Here is a 15,405-nt window from a genome sequence, read left to right on the forward strand (position 1 = left end):
TTATGTTTCCATTTTCACTTTTTATTGTTTGCATAACACATTTTGCAAATTTCATCCACTGATTTTATTAAACTAACATTTACAGCTTTGAGTCCAGAAAACCAAAAACAAGCTGAGTGTTACTCAAAATGGCAAGTAACTCTCCGGTGGCAGAGAAGAATCTATACATTTTGGCTTCATTTGAAGGCCCAGTGCCTGATGACTTGTTGGCTGGGGGGTGGCCCCTTCAGGACGGCTGTCTGCAAAGTGCTACCCTGTCAGCAGAGCAAAGCTGAAAGACTTTCAGATACTTCAGATGTGCCGTGAGGAAACCGGCCTTCGGAAGATCCCGACCAGACCCTGCAGCTCCTGCTCCTCGATTGTCAGCTCTCTCATCAGTGTAGACATGAACCCCACCGAGGACGGGCTCCCTAGCACCCCCCTGAGGACGGGGGACACCACTGCCAGTCTGGAAAATAGAGACATGTCACGCTGAGCTACGAGGCCTGGCTGATGTGGACGCAATAAATGCCATTAAATCAGTTTCAAATCTTTATTTTTTTGGGAATGGGACTGTGACCCATACTTTGGCAGCCCCTACAAGCCCCATTGACCGTTTTGCCACCTTGCAGAAACCCCCCCGTCTCCAGACTACAAACGAACCTTAAAAGTGCTTCAGAGTAAATATCCCACTACAGGAGGTCGGATTTGAAAGCTGTCAGCACAAATGGGGGCCCTGTGTGTCTTCGTGAAAAGATCCTGCGGGTTGCAGCACGTGAAAATCCCACCCACCACCCATGTAAATCGGGGGGGGGGGGGCGGGGGGTGACTGGCCAAGATACGCTGCTTGAAAACAAGCAGGCAGCTTCCAGCCTGAGCCATGAAGGTGGCGAACGCCTTCAGATGCCTGCAACATTTGGTAGGTAGGTTTGTAGGGGGGGCACTTCTTTTTTTGGGTGGATTTGTCTTTGAGGTCCCTGTACCAGTTCTGTGTGAGCCCCCCCTGGGCACCCAATGGGGCTGCAACACACCTTCAATTCAACTCGTCAAAACAATCTGTGTGTAGACTGCCAATCAACTGTTACACGGGGGGGGGGGGGAGAGATGGGCGAAAAATAAATAAATCACACACCCCCGCAGGCCGCGCTTTTGCGGATTATACAAACACACCGGGAGACAATCGAAGGCCTGCAGCTCTGGCAGATGCGATGCGCTGCATGCAGATATGGGGGGGGGGGCGGCTGTGGTGTTGCTGGCCCGGGAGGCGTGGGACGGCTCGGGTTCGAACAAAGTCAGCATGACACCCCGAGAGCTTCACTTCCAGGCAGGGAACACCGACATAAGGACTAGCTGAGGCTGCAATGGGGGGGGGGGGGGGAGGTTTATAATATTCTGACATTCAGGTGTTTAGCGGATAAAAGACGACACTGTTCCTCCCAATTTGTAAAATTTCGAGACTTTTGTTAAATTAGTCTCAGACTGGACACGGGAAATCTGAAACGAAGACAGAGATATATACAGACGATGAGAAACACAGAGGACTTGTGTGAGACGGGAAGCTGCCCTGGGACCTGATCAGCCCCACAGCGGGGGCGATTAGCCACCCCACACTTTGTTTATACTCCAAACTGCAGCAGGTGCCTGGTCTCCGGAGAGGCCGCGGAACGGAGGCGTCTGCCCAGCTGCCGAAACGTTCACGTCTTTCTACGTGCCGGAGTGCGGATGGGGCTCAGCGTGCGTCACGCGTTTGGGTTAGAGGCCCGAAATGGGCCATAAGGGCTACAGCACAGTGACTCGAAATCAGTGTTTCCCAATCCGGTCCTCGGAGATCTACAGTCGGTCCATGTTTTTGCTCAATCCCAGGTCCCACAAAAATGTGGACTGTCTGGCAGGGAGCTGAGAGGGAGCAAAAATACGGACTGTGGATCTACGAGGACCGAGGACCGGACTGGGAAACACTGCTCTACATGGCTGTGTGTGGAGACTCACTTGATGGGGGTGACACTCACAGCTTTCACTTCGGGGGTAAGAGCGAGCAGGTGAGCACAGGTGAGGGAGCGTCTGCTGTGTGCGTGTCTGTTTCAGTGGTGGGTGGGGGTTTATTCCAACAAGGCCGGCTCATTTGCTGCTGGGAGTTAATCTATTATTCACCTGATCTGAACAAAAAGGCCGCAAGCCAACTGTGCCTCTGTCATTCAGCGGCCAGGCACAGGCAGAAATTATTAATGATGCACACAGAGGCGGGGGGGAGCCTGAAACCAAAGCCAGCAAGGGGGGGAACGACAAGGATGGACACTGATCTGGCGGGGGGTGGGGTCCACCTTTACCTGTCAGTGTTCCCCAAAATGTGTGAAAACACCCCGTTTTTTTGGTTTTTAACACCCCGGCAAGTAGGGAGGAGGTGGCGGGAGCTCGACGGCGGCCACAGACGCATCGAGAAGGTGACAAGCAGCCCATAATGACATGACTATATTCGGATGCCTGTGAACAGGCCCACCCTGCCCCCCAGGAAGGCCGCTGTAAGGCTGGGGCTCCTCTAACAGTGAAAACACCCCCCCCCCCCACCCTGTATAAAGGACGTTCACGCTGTAGAGATATTTTGGCATGTGGAGGGGCCTCTTGCTGACCATAATCCGCAGGGGGGTTGATTAACCGCCTCCTACGTTTTGGCCGCCGATCTGGACCGGACCGGAACCCACCCCTCGGCTAGCAAACCCCCCCGTCCTCCTTTCCCCGCATGCATGTGTCCGTCCGCCTCTCATTCGTCTCTACAAAGGAACGCTGTGAATCTGCAGTGACTGGGACCGTACGTCTGCAAATTCAAGGTGAATGCACCCCCCCACACACACCCCCAGTGGCTGCACATACACAATGCAGCAGCTGCTGCCGTGGAAACAGGCCGACGGACAGTTTCTTGTTCATTTTTCCCCCTTTGACCCTGCGGGCTGCACTATGAGGGGTCGATTTTAATTTGACTGTCTTTTGTTCATAAACTAGTGCCAAGACAGAAGAGGGGCTTAAATTTACTGGAAATAAAGGGGGGGGGGGGTTAAAGAAAAGCTTAACAGAAAATGGTTAAGTGAGTGGGGGGGGGGCTCTCTGGTGTTGGGGAGAGCTACAGTCACTTGTTGGGGGGGGGGGGGGGAAATAAGGTAATCAGCAATGATGGTGTGTGAAAGACCTCGTCCAGCACAGCTCTGCATGCGGCTCAGCTGCAGTCTCTCCCAGGGGGTGAACACAGGGAGAACACCCCCCCCCCCCCCGGATAACGCACCCGGCGTATTTACACAGACGGGAGCAGCACGGAACTCCGCAGGGCTTCGTGTCGCCCGGCCCGGCGCTCCATAAAGACGCACCTGCCGTCTGCTGCATGTCAAACAGTGGCGTGACCTCTGCCCCCGGGGGGGGGGGGTCGTAAACCTAGCTACCATGCTTCAGACGCTCGGCGGCTGACGTCACGAATGCTGGCGTTCGTCCCTGGGGGGCTGCGTGGTGGCACTTCCTGGCTGAATGGTGACAGCATGACGACGAGGTTGAGGTGTGCGGGGCGACGTGTGGCTCTGTGTGTTTTGTCTCTCTGTCTGTGATCGGGAGGTCACCAGCTCAAATCCCATCCATCCATCCATCCATTTAATTCTGCTTATCCGAGGTCGGGTCGCGGGGGCAGCAGTCTCAGCAGGGAACCCCAGACTTCCTCCAGCTCCTCTGGGGGAATCCTGAGGCGTTCCCAGGCCAGCCGAGAGACATAGTCCCTCCAGCGTGTCCTGGGTCTTCCCCGGGGCCTCCTCCCAGTGGGACTTACCCGGAGCACCTCACCAGGGAGGCATCCAGGAGGCATCCTAATCAGATGCTCAAATCCCAGAGTGGGCAAAAAGTCCATTGGCCAGCCGATCAAGGCCCCCAACCTCCAATCGCTCCCCCCGATTTCTCAAAAAAGACCTCTGGATAAGAGTGACTGTTAAATAAATTGAAATGTAAAGTGACCCTTTTCATGCTCGCATAGCCTCAGCAAAAGCTAGTTGGAATCGGCCAGCTGCTCCACCAAAAAATATCTCTTTATGTCCAGATTTGTTTGCATCTTCCCATTTCCAGATGATGGATCTGAAACGTAGATATAAAATGGTTTCTGAAAAGGTCCTGCACCCCTGACGTAACCTGACTGCAGCGCAGCTATGAGATTGCCTGAAAAATTTATCAGATCTGTGTCACAAATTACCAAGCTGGGGTGGGGGGGGGGTTCGCAGGAAAAGGAAAAGACCAGGGGATAAAAAAATCTTGGAAATAATTAAATATTAATGTTGAGGTAGTGAAGTAAAGTTACTTTCTGTGTAGTGATTTAATGACGGATGGGAGAGTGAAGCAGGGTTGAACAGCGGGGCGAGATGACAGGTCTCTCGGGCGGAAACTCGGGCGGAGGACGTCAAAGGGAGGCGAGATGAACCTCTCCACCCAGGGTCCTCGCTCTGGAGGTTCTCGTATTTGCCTGAAATTCTTCTCTCGCGGTCTGGTGTTTTGTTATTCTTTCCGGCACACGGAGGACGAGCAAAACTTTCACAGCGCGGCAGGCGGGAGGAGATGCGTTCAGCGCGCCCACATGCGCAGGCCGGAGCGAACTGGAGTCACAGCATCAGTCACAGCATCAGTCACAGCATCAGTCACAGCATCAGTCAAAGCCGGACGGCAGCGGGAGTTTGCGTGGCCCACGGGGGGGGGGGGGGGGGTCAACACCGAGAGGGTGACTCATTTCCATGAATATGAGCGCTTGTATGTGAGTAAACGTGTGTTTGTCTGACTGACTACATATTGCTGACGATGCACGCATGTCTGGTCAGCTCCAACGGGCGAGTGGAAAGAACGCTTCTTCCCACCGTGGAAATGTTTACTTAGTGCTTCCAATTTACGGGTTATCGGCGCTGTTGTGTCACCACTATTTTAGATTTATTCGAAAAACACAGCAAAAGGGACCGAAGTCAACTGCCGCGTGTCGCTAACGCAGAGTCAGGTGCTGGTTTTGTGTTTCTTTACTTGGAAATCGACGTGGCTCGTGGGGCATGGCGGCAACCATGTGACCACGGGGGCAGAGGTGGTGGGGGGGGGGGGGGGGCAGCAGGGGCAGACTCACACTAGCAGGAACACCACGGCCATCAGGGTCCATTCTGGGCTCTTGTGGATGATGTTGGAACTTGTGAACCTGTCAGAAATAACAAATGTCAGAGGTAAAGGACCATGTGACCATATGTAACCCTGGCAGGAGAAGGTTAGGGTTAGGGTAGCAGAGGGCAGGGGAGGGTGGCAGAGGGCAGGGGAGGGTGGCAGGGGGCAGGGGAGGGTAGCAGAGGGCAGGGGAGGGTGGCAGAGGGCAGGGGAGGGTGGCAGAGGACAGGGGAGGGTAGCAGAGGGCAGGGGAGGGTAGCAGAGGGCAGGGGAGGGTAGGAGAGGGCAGTGGAGGGTAGCAGAGGGCAGGGGAGGGTGGCAGGGGGTAGGGGAGGGTAGGAGAGGGCAGTGGAGGGTAGCAGAGGGCAGGGGAGGGTAGGGGAGGGTAGGAGAGGGCAGCGGAGAGTGGCAGGGGGCAGGGGAGGGTAGCAGAGGGCAGGGGAGGGTGGCAGGGGGCAGGGGAGGGTAGGAGAGGGCAGTGGAGGGTGGCAGAGGGCAGGGGAGGGTGGCAGGGGGCAGGGGAGGGTGGCAGTGGAGGGTAGGAGAGGGCAGGGGAGGGTAGCAGAGGGCAGGGGAGGGTGGCAGAGGGCAGGGGAGGGTGGCAGAGGGCAGGGGAGGGTAGCAGAGGGCAGGGGAGGGTGGCAGAGGGCAGGGGAGGGTAGATTCATTGGTAAATCCTGTGGTAAATCATATGTGGAATGCGGTGAGACCAAGCCAAAGGAGTGGAGAGCGTGTGGGACCGGGTTTCAGGTCGACCTCTGACCGCAGCCGGTGCCAGCAGCTGGCAGCGAATGAGGCGGCGTGATGAGCTTACGGCGGAGGAGCACGACTGCGAGGCGAGGAGTCGTTTCAGGAAGTGGGTACAATCTGAGCGGCTGAATGGCGGGCGGTGGCGAGACCGAAAGCCGCAGCGCACTCAGGGGATGGAGCCAATCACGGCCAGCCGCCCCCAAAAGCAGACGTCTCCCTCTTCCAGTCTTACCTTCTGACGTTTCTCACAGCCCCCTTATCAGACCCCTCCCCCCCATCAATAATTCAGCCCAACAAATATTACCATTTTGTGGGGAGATGGGAATGAATTAATCATAGGTGTCTCTGAAGACGGCGGTGAAGGTGTCACCCTGCACTCTGCGAGGATCGACTGGGCGACCTGATTGGGGAGGGCGTGGGTCTCTGACCCCCCACCCCCCTAACCACTCGGCGAGCACTTTAGCGAGCGGAGGAGAAGGTTAAAAGCCTCCGCGGCCCACAACGGGATGCCAGGGTCCCAGAACAAACCCCCCCACCCCCGCCTGAAAGAGAGGTAGGGCAACTAATGGAATCGGGTTTGACAGCCAGCACATGTACTTCATTCCTGCTCTACTGCAAGGGGGGGGGGGGGTCCCTCCTCATCGATTGGGGGACGTTGTGACACCATGATACTGGTCACTGCCTGTTCACAGAGGTGTTTACAGGGCAGGCTGACAGGCTCAGACTGGAACAGTGGATTTGGGTCGGGATTGATGAAGACAGGCCTGAGTAACAGGTCACACACACACGCACACACACATACAGGACAGACAGACAGACCACACACACATACAGACAGAGAGACACACAGACACACACACAAAAATGCACACAAACACTGACAGACCGACACACACAAACGCACAGAGACACAGACACACACAAAAACAGACACAGACACACACACACAAACGCACACAGGCACAAACACTGACAGACACACACAGACAGAGACAGACAGACAGACACACGCATGCACGCACGCACACACACACACACACACACGTGCGCACTCTCCCATCTCGCAGGATCTGGGGTGTGAAGTCTTCACAAAGCCCGGCTGGATCTGGACTCCCCACAGTGACACCACAGGATCCATTAAGCAGCCTGACTGACGCTTCAGTGCCGCCGGTGGGACGGCCAGCCCTTGCCAGACAAGCGCGGTGTCGGACTACGGTGCCGGTCACACCCCAGGACCAAACGCGAGGGAGCTGCACTGCGTGCCATCGCCATGACGGAGGATCTGCTCGTCAGCGCCCCCTCCTGGCAGCCTCTATATCACCCTTTTCAACCAATTGCTCCCCCGAACAGTGAGCAAAATAAATCTGCCGAGGAAATGAAGTGAGTCCCACAGGAGGCTTCCAGACAGGGGGGGGGCAGCATCACGACGGAAAAAGAAGGGGGGGGGGGGGACGTGGGGGCAGGCCTTGAGCAGCAGACTCACACCTCACCAGTCAGACTGAAAGAACTCTTACCACCCACAGGAATCAGAAACCAAAAGCTGTCTAACGCTGCTATTTTTCTAGAAATTTTCAGTCTGATATTTTTACAAACCGAAGGGGAAACACCCAAAATGAAATCATTACATGCTGTTCCTCAGGGTCCCCCTGGCCAGAATCTCCATCGGATGGCGCTATTTATGTATCGGCGTGATGATCTCAGTGGCCCATTTCCTGTATCGAACAGGAAGTTCGAACAGGAGGCAACTGCAAAGCCAGACTCACCGGAATGTCCTGACGAGGTTGCTAACGTCAGCCGTGACGTCGTTCATGGTCAGGCCCAGCGGTCCGACGACGTCTCTGAGGCTGCCGGGGGGGGGGGGGTTAATGAGCCACTCCCAGCAGCACACACTGCTTTATGTCCCAATGTTGGCAGGATTTCAAAGCCCCCCCGTGTCCGGCAGGTAATCAGGTTACGCGATTGTTCGCTTATTGCCAGTCCATTAAAAATGCAGAGCCATGCGATAGCACTGACCTGACAGCAGACCCAGAATTACTGCACAGGCCAAAAGCTCTATTCAATTAGCTTAAAAACCCGGGCCGTCCTGAGGGCTCACAGATACACCTGAGGGTCACCCCGGTGAGCACAGATGGCCAGGTCAGTCTGGGCGAATGAGGTCTGAAGCCGGTGCATGAGAGCATCCTGCACTTTCACACCCACCTTCTGCAGAGCTTCTCCATGACAATGCTCTTCTGGATCATGTGCTGGGAGCGGGAATCGACCAGCGGGAGGGCCAGCGCGTCACTGGGGGGGGGCTGTGGAGATTAGCATGGGGTCAGAGCCCAGAGAAGCATGGGGGGGGGTGGTCGGGGAGATCTGCAGGGGGAGACTGGGTCAGAGCCTGGGGAAGCGAATAGGGTGGGGGGCATTTCTGATGGAGGAGAGGCGACCTTTTAGAACCCCCTCCCCAGTGTGACACGTGCTGTGCTAAACCTCACCCTTACAGCTTGGGGGGGAATAGCAATAAGGCGACTGGGGGGGCCCCTAAAACCAAATGACAGATGAGAGTTCCTCCTGCCTTTTCCCACAATGCCCTGCTGCTCTTCTCCACCATCATGCCGGCAAACGGGTCTAAAAGTCAGAGCAACACCTGCCTGTATCTGAAACTCTGCACCTTTTCTGAACAAAACGCGAGACGTTGATGCCAAGCGGAGCCCACAGTGAAAAACAGTGCCCCCTAGAGAGCCCCAGTGCATACTGCACGCACCGGAAGATTTCAGAACCTCAAAGATAGCATCTGATTGTGAACTTTGTGCAAACCTCGGCAGAGACCGCAATGAGACCTTGACAGCTTTTTCTGTCTTTGGGGTTTGGTGTCATGTTTTCGCAGTAACACTGAAGTTTCTGTGAAACACTCAGAAGGAAGGGAGGTGACCTTAACATCACCAACCCTGACTTGCGAAGTTTGGCAGAAACTTACCAGAAATATGAGCCTCTTCTGAGTTCACAGATTTGTGCCTATTATCCATGATCCTATCAGCACATTCGTATTTGTACTTTCTTGGTATCAATCACCAACATTACAAACAAAGTCAAGTAGCACCTGCAGGAACTAAACAAGTGAAGAAAAATCTTTTACTTTGTGTGGGTTTGATTTAAATGTCTAAGAATGAATAGAGAGATTCAAATCACCCAAGTGGGTGCCGTCTGTCTGTAGGGGCAAGGAGATCCTGGCAGGTTCAGGGGGCCAAGCACTGTATAGGAACCCCAAAAACTCTTATTGGGGGCCCCCCCATTGGAAACTCTACGCAGGGACACACTCCCCCTGCCGTTCCCAAATCCCGGCTCAGCAAATTTGATCTACAGAGGAAATGTGGGAGAGTGTACATGAGAGTATACGTGTTTGTAAAATGCCCACAAATCCATTGGCTTACCACCAGAGGTAGATAGTTCAGATCCAAAAACTAAAAATCCAGACCAAGATTTTGTTTCAACCAACCAGTACTCTGTGACTGACTCTTTATACTCAATTGCTTGGTTGAAACAAAATCTTGGTCTGGATTTTAACTTTCTGGACCTGGACAATCCACCTTTGGTTGGCAGAGAGCCCTCCCTATCCAGCTTGGTCCATGTTTTCCCGCTTCTGGGCCAGGTTTCTGTAGACCCACCCTATCCCTGTACGGGCGGACTCACCTCCACCCCTTTGTCTGCTGGCTCCGCCCCCAGCCCCGCCTCCTCAGGCAGGGTACACTCGCCGTAAAACTCCCGCACCCTCAGGGTCAGCTGCTCCGTCTCCTTGCGCAGGGTTTCGTAGTCTGGGACCGGGGTTGTTACCCTCCCCCCCAGCGTCCCCGCGGGTCGCTTAACGGGGTCTTCCACACACTCCTCCAGGTCATCCTCATCCAGCTCGTCTTCATCTGGTTCCTCCTCCACGTCCCAGGAACCATAACCAGGCCCATAGAGGAGGTGCAGAGTCTCCTGGGTCCTCCATTCTGTCAGCGTGCTCCTCAAGCCCTCCAGCATGGTGGTCCTGAGTGCCTGGGGACCGGCCCGGCCCCCCCCCACCGCCCCCAGTCCCAGCAGACCCCGCAAGCCAGCCGCACCCTTCCTGCTCATGCCCACCTGGGTGAAACCTTGGTTAGCACTGGATGGGGCATGAACTGCGGTCGGGGCATTAGTGGTGGGAGGGGCATTTGAGGTAGGTGGCGTGTGAGGATTGGGCGGAGCGTTAGCTATGGGCGGGGCGTTAACGCCGGGCGGGGAATTAGCTGTGGGCGGGGCGTTAACGCTGGGCAGGGCATTAGCTCTGGACGGGGCATTAACAGTGGGCGGGGTGACAACGCTGGGTGGGGTGTTAGCTGTAGACGGGATGTTAACGCTAGGTGGGGCGTTAGCAGTGGGTGAGGTGATAACGCTGGGTGGGGCGTTAGCTGTAGGCGGGGCGTTAGCTGCGGGCGGGGCGTTAACAGTGGGCGGGGCGTTAACAGTGGGCGGGGCGTTAGCAATGGGTGAGGTGATAACGCTGGGTGGGGCGTTAGCTGTGGGCGGGGCGTTAGCTGTGGGCGGGGCGTTAACAGTGGGCGGGGCGTTAACAGTGGGCGGGGCGTTAACAGTGGGCGGGGCGTTAACAGTGGGCGGGGCGTTAACAGTGGGCGGGGCGTTAGCAATGGTTGAGGTGATAACGCTGGGTGGGGTGTTAGTTGTAGGTGGGGCGTTAACAGTGGGCGGGGCGTTAGCTGCTAGCTGCTCTGGGCTTTGGCCCGGAAGAGGGGGAGCAGCCTGTGCTCCCTCTCCCTCCAGGCTGCATGAGCTCAGGAGGAGGCAGGTTTCCTCCGCAGTACACTTCCGACGTCCCTCCTCCCCCTCATGTCTCAGCTCTCCTGCCCCTCCGCTGTTCACACTTGTACGTGTCTCCATGCTGCTTGTGTGGGTCGTGTCCCTAAATGTCACCCGCTTCTTGCCCGCTGGGCGACGCCCGGTCCTGGTCTGCTCCCCCGGCTGTGTCTTCATGGGCACCGACCGTCCCCCTGAGACCACGCTGGACACAAACTCCTGCTCAGAGTCACTGCTTTTGCCTTCGCTGTCCGAGGAGTCAGTAGGGGGCGCCATCTCAGCACCGGGGTTCTCAATGTCACCCTCGGTGACAGGCTGCTCAGCAAGCTTCACCTCTTCTCCAGACCTGCCGCTGTGTGTGTGGGGGGGGAGGTGAAGGAGGTTAAAGCAGCACGGGGACACACCCCTAAATACCACATCACCATGACAACAATCACGCAGTCCTCTACATCTTCCCTGCAACCTGTGGTCAAACTGGTGATGCAGCGCACATACCTAAACAGGTGTAATGTATTTTATATTCCATAAGTAAAATCCACAGGGTGTAACTCGGACTGCCTCGGACAGATACAGGCCCCCACCCGGAGCAGGAGAGTGGGGGATGGAGTGAGGGATGGCTGTAAAAATCACAACAGTGTTGTGTCTTCTGTTTTCTGATATAATGGAGAAGAAAATCCATGAACAGGCTGCAGCCTCACGGCCAAGAAACTCACTCCCTGTTTTTTTTCCCCGTCCGCTAAATGACAGGAGGATTTCATCAAAGGACGAAATCAGCAGTCTCCAATTATACCAGACAAAGGCTGAGCAAACAGGACGCGGCCTCACTCTCTTTCGCGCTCCCTCGCTCGCCAGCGGCCGGCCTCCGCCGACAGCTGTCGCCACGCCGCAATACGCACGTAAACATACAGCCAGCTGGCGGACAAATCCGGCCGCTCAAACCGGTCTGCCGGGCTGTTCGGCGCGCAAATCAGGACACACATCTCAACCCCAAAGCACGCCAGCAAGCACGTTGGCCTTCTATGGGGAACAGGAAGCCGACGGGGGGGTGTAACGTGACCCAGACCAGGGAGGTGGAGAGGGAACATCTGCTGTAGGGCAAGCCTTTAGCGGTCGTGCAACTCAACACCCGAAGGAAAACCCGACACCAGCCGATTACGCAGCTTGTGATATGATTTAATGACCAGCCACAGTTTTGTGAATGCAAACACAGAGTGGGTGGGTCCAACGTGCCCGGGTGCCGTGGAAACACAATCGGGGTTCTGGGTCCCCGCTGTTGTACCTTTCAGCAAGGTCTTCAGATTGAGCTGCTCAACTTCTACTAGCTAAACAGATGTGCAGAACCGTTCCACTATGGATGAAAGGGGTCAGCTAGACACCCAGAGGCAAGAACAAACAATCATAAATGGACCAGCTAAGAACATCCACAATCAAAGGGGCTTTCAGACAATGACAGCCAGGAGGCGGCTTACTGCCTGGCAGAGCCTCTGCTCTGAATGTGCTGGGACGTATTTAAGGGAGATCAAACTGTCCGTGACTGATTTACACAAATAACGCGACGTAGCGGCTCAAAGACTGCAGGAGTGAACATGTAAGCGGGGTCTTATTTAGGGGCACTTGCACGCAGCCCCCGCCGGCCCCGGAAACTGAAAACTGCAGACGTACCTCTCCCCTTCCTGCAGCAGCTGAACATCAGGGGGCCTGAAACAAAGAACAACAAAGCCAGTGAGCGCATGCCCTCGGGTGGGAGGTAACTCCCCCTCTGACTGAAACCCCCCTCCTCCTTTTTCCTTACCTCTCGTCCCCTCGCAGCCAGAGGGGTGTCTTGGAAATCTGACTGGAGAAATATTTCGAGGCACTGTAGCAGAAGTTACTGCAGAAGCACTGAAACATAGACCGTCCCGTCAACAGCAGAAAGGTTTTGCGGTAATTATGACATTGGCAAACAGTTCCAGGCCTGACCTTTCGCTCTGTGATGTCATACACCCTGTTGGTTTTGGTGGAAATTTTATATTGTTGCTTCGGAACCTGCATAAGAACAAATTTTTGTCAACTACCAATGCCCATAATGTCAGGTCTAACAAGCATGGCTGCGATTAAACATAGAAATATCACTGCAGTACTTACGTTGACAAGTTTGTTTGAGCAGAGGGGATAGCCACACATCTTGGCAATCGACCTCTCCTCCACAGTGTCTGTGTAGTTAGCTGGCGCGATGAACCTGGCCTAAAAATGGATGAAATTGTGAGTTTCAGTAAATAGTTAAGCCATTATGCACTGGGAAAATGAAAAGACGAATCAGAGATTATCCACTGAAACTTCCTCTTATCAGTCAGCCCATGGCAGCCCTGTGGTCTGGGGAGCAAAAATATGAGCTCAGGCGAAACGTACACAGTCAACAAGAAACTCATCTGTGACACTGTCCTCCAGGAGGCGCTCTACGATGCGAAGGGCCTTCTGCTCTAACTCAAGCTTCTGTCGAAGCGACTCTCTCAAGGCCTCTCTCCTGAAGGTCAAGAGAGAGTCAAAATGAGAGGGTCAGAACTAAGGAGTCAGAATTCGTCTCTGCTGTTTGTCCTTCTGCAACAAGCCTCACAGTGACAGCTCTCAACTCTGAACTAAACCACATAAAGACATACCTTTAGCTCTGCACTCCATAAGTTAGTGGTGCAAAAAAACAATAATATGGGGGTCAAGTCATCAGTATATCATCTAACTACTTATATGGGGGATCCGTGTTCTAGGTGGCACAGAGGACAAAGCACAGGGACACCCTGGATGGGACGCCACTTCATAGCAGATTATTGCCTGTAGTGTGTAATCCAGGCGATTAGCCTGTGGAACCCACATGACACAAAAAGATCATTCAAATTCCAACACGCAGAATGGAGGTGGGTTTTAATCTCTGAACCCTGAGGTGTAAAGCAACAGTGCTGTCCACTGAGGCACCGTGTCATAGTCATATTAAGGTCAAGTTCATTTTGCAAGTTTAATGACACTTTGCGGGGAAATACTTTTTTCGCCAAGGCCATCTTGCTCTCCTGGACATACAGACACATATACAGATGCGGGTAAGCTAGGCAGCGAAAGGCTGCAGCAGCACCCATGGAGCTGGGGGTTAAGGACCTCGCTCAAACGCCCACAGACGTCTTATTCTATTGAGAGCCGGTTCTAACCGGCGACCATCCGATCACAAGCACAAGGCTTAACCAGTCTGCCATCTACCCAAACATCATTTCATCGAGACTAACGCCTTGAAACTAAATATCTCGCGCTTAAGTCATCTTAAGTGTAGGTACGAATTGATCGCTGACTGGGTGTAATGCTGTATCCCTTTTGCAGAAACGGTAAACGGCAAAGTTGGTCCACAAGGCACGACACACAATAGGAAATCAGGTCCTGCATACCTTTTAGCTATTTCTACAGCAGTCTGGGGTTTAACTGCTTTTCCACCTGTAAAATAATAACATTTAAGTGCATAAAAAGTGACAAGAACTACAAAAACACCTTGTTGGTGTATTAGATAGGTGTAAATGTGACATAGCATAGCATGAATGTTAATTTAAAAAAAAAAAAACAACTCGAGGTGATTTTTCCTGACATCAAAACTTTACACCAGTTCCGTAGTCGTTCAAATTGCTTTTTAGTCTCGTGTAGTTACTGTATGCATATTCATTTAATTTGAGTTAAACATTGACTTCAAACAAATTGATACACTTCTTACAAACACACTTTCAAAATAAGCATCGTAACAGTATCCAGCTACTTCTACATGTTGTCTGACACTGAATCAGACCTTTCTTTCCCGGCTTTCGAGCTCGGCAGCTACCCGGTGCCACTTCCATGCTTATTTTTCCACGGACGCCAGTGACCTCAACACGCTCAGCGCGGCGTGGCGTCTGACGTCGACACATACGGAAGCCGAATACGGACACGTGGGGTAGCGCTTCCACCCGAAAAGGGGCCGTGTTATGTTGCGTTTTGTGGAGGTTGTCAATAATATTTCACTAAAACATTTTTAATGCTTTGTACATATCTGTGTAAGTATTTCTTTTTAAGCACTTTATCCGCATGCTATCTTAATTAGTTTACGGTGCTTAGTTTCCTGGAAACATATGTTAGTTGTGTTCGCAAAAGCAGTATCTCTAATTCCTTTCCGGACTGATTGTTGGTATAATACTCACTTAAGATTTTAAAATAATTATCAGCAGATAAATGTACTTATTATGACGCTATGTGAAACATATCTGTGCAAGTTTGACTGAGGAGGTTGTATTTATCCAGGGGTGTCGGTGTATTAGGCTGTATGTCTCAGCAGCGATTGTAAGCCAGTCTGCGCCGGGTTATATATTTAAATTCTTCATGAAACAGAAGGCAGTAATTTTGCAGTTGTAATTAAAATTACATCTTGATCATGGATTTAAAGTGTTCCAGAACTCTCTCTCTCTCTCTCTTGGGGCCTTGGATTAATCTGCTCATCTTTTAGGAGAAGCAGTGCAATGACCTGCGCAAATCCTATTACTGAGGACCAGCATTTAAGAGACAGACTTTTACAGACGTCAGACCGGCTCTAATAAAAAGGTTCGTGACGCTGTCTGTCTGATTAATAACCTCCTAAATTCCAGACAGCTGTGTTTAGCTTCACGTATGCTCTTTATGCTAGCAGAATATATAGTTTGGTATAGCATACCTCACAGTTTTTGTGTTTCCGCT

The 15,405-nt window shown here is 53.3% G+C and overlaps 2 protein-coding genes across 5 annotated transcripts in view; one reads left to right on the plus strand and one right to left on the minus strand.

The window, feature by feature from the left end:
- rpap2 (RNA polymerase II associated protein 2) lies at nt 1–14,606 on the minus strand. Of its 2 annotated transcripts, none has more exons than XM_072704542.1 (12): nt 14,489–14,606; nt 14,100–14,145; nt 13,084–13,198; nt 12,820–12,918; nt 12,655–12,720; nt 12,488–12,576; nt 12,358–12,393; nt 9,556–11,047; nt 8,083–8,177; nt 7,647–7,727; nt 5,102–5,170; nt 1–448 (listed from the first exon to the last, which is right to left on the minus strand). In XM_072704542.1, exons 1-12 carry the CDS (start codon nt 14,604–14,606, stop codon nt 292–294), a joined length of 2,463 nt encoding a protein of 820 aa, XP_072560643.1. In that variant the 3' UTR covers nt 1–291. The 2 variants fall into 2 exon arrangements, with proteins under 2 accessions (XP_072560643.1, XP_072560644.1); XM_072704543.1 differs by lacking the exon at nt 1–448 and adding an exon at nt 3,128–4,080.
- The window catches only part of glmna (glomulin, FKBP associated protein a), a 6,749-nt gene continuing 5,936 nt past the window's right edge, over nt 14,593–15,405 (plus strand). For 2 of the 3 annotated variants that reach the window (XR_002838894.2, XM_023816688.2), the window contains exons 1-2: nt 14,593–14,732; nt 15,179–15,273. The gene's annotated coding sequence lies outside the window, so the exon portion shown is untranslated. The remainder of the gene's footprint in view (nt 14,733–15,178; nt 15,274–15,405) is intronic. The other variant, XM_023816689.2, reaches the window with a different exon arrangement.

Source organism: Paramormyrops kingsleyae, chromosome 21 (assembly GCF_048594095.1).
Source record: "Paramormyrops kingsleyae isolate MSU_618 chromosome 21, PKINGS_0.4, whole genome shotgun sequence".
NCBI lineage: Eukaryota > Metazoa > Chordata > Actinopteri > Osteoglossiformes > Mormyridae > Paramormyrops > Paramormyrops kingsleyae.

Bases quoted from the DNA above. Each gene is read 5' to 3' on its own strand.
- rpap2 (XM_072704542.1), bottom strand. From the start codon at position 14,606: ATGTGTCGACGTCAGACGCCACGCCGCGCTGAGCGTGTTGAGGTCACT. The intron at 14,146-14,488 runs GTCTGATTCAGT...ATTATTTTACAG, and splicing joins TCGAAAGCCGGGAAAGAAAG to GTGGAAAAGCAGTTAAACCC. The intron at 449-5,101 runs GTGAGTCTGCCC...TCTATTTTCCAG, and splicing joins GCCGTGGTGTTCCTGCTAGT to ACTGGCAGTGGTGTCCCCCG.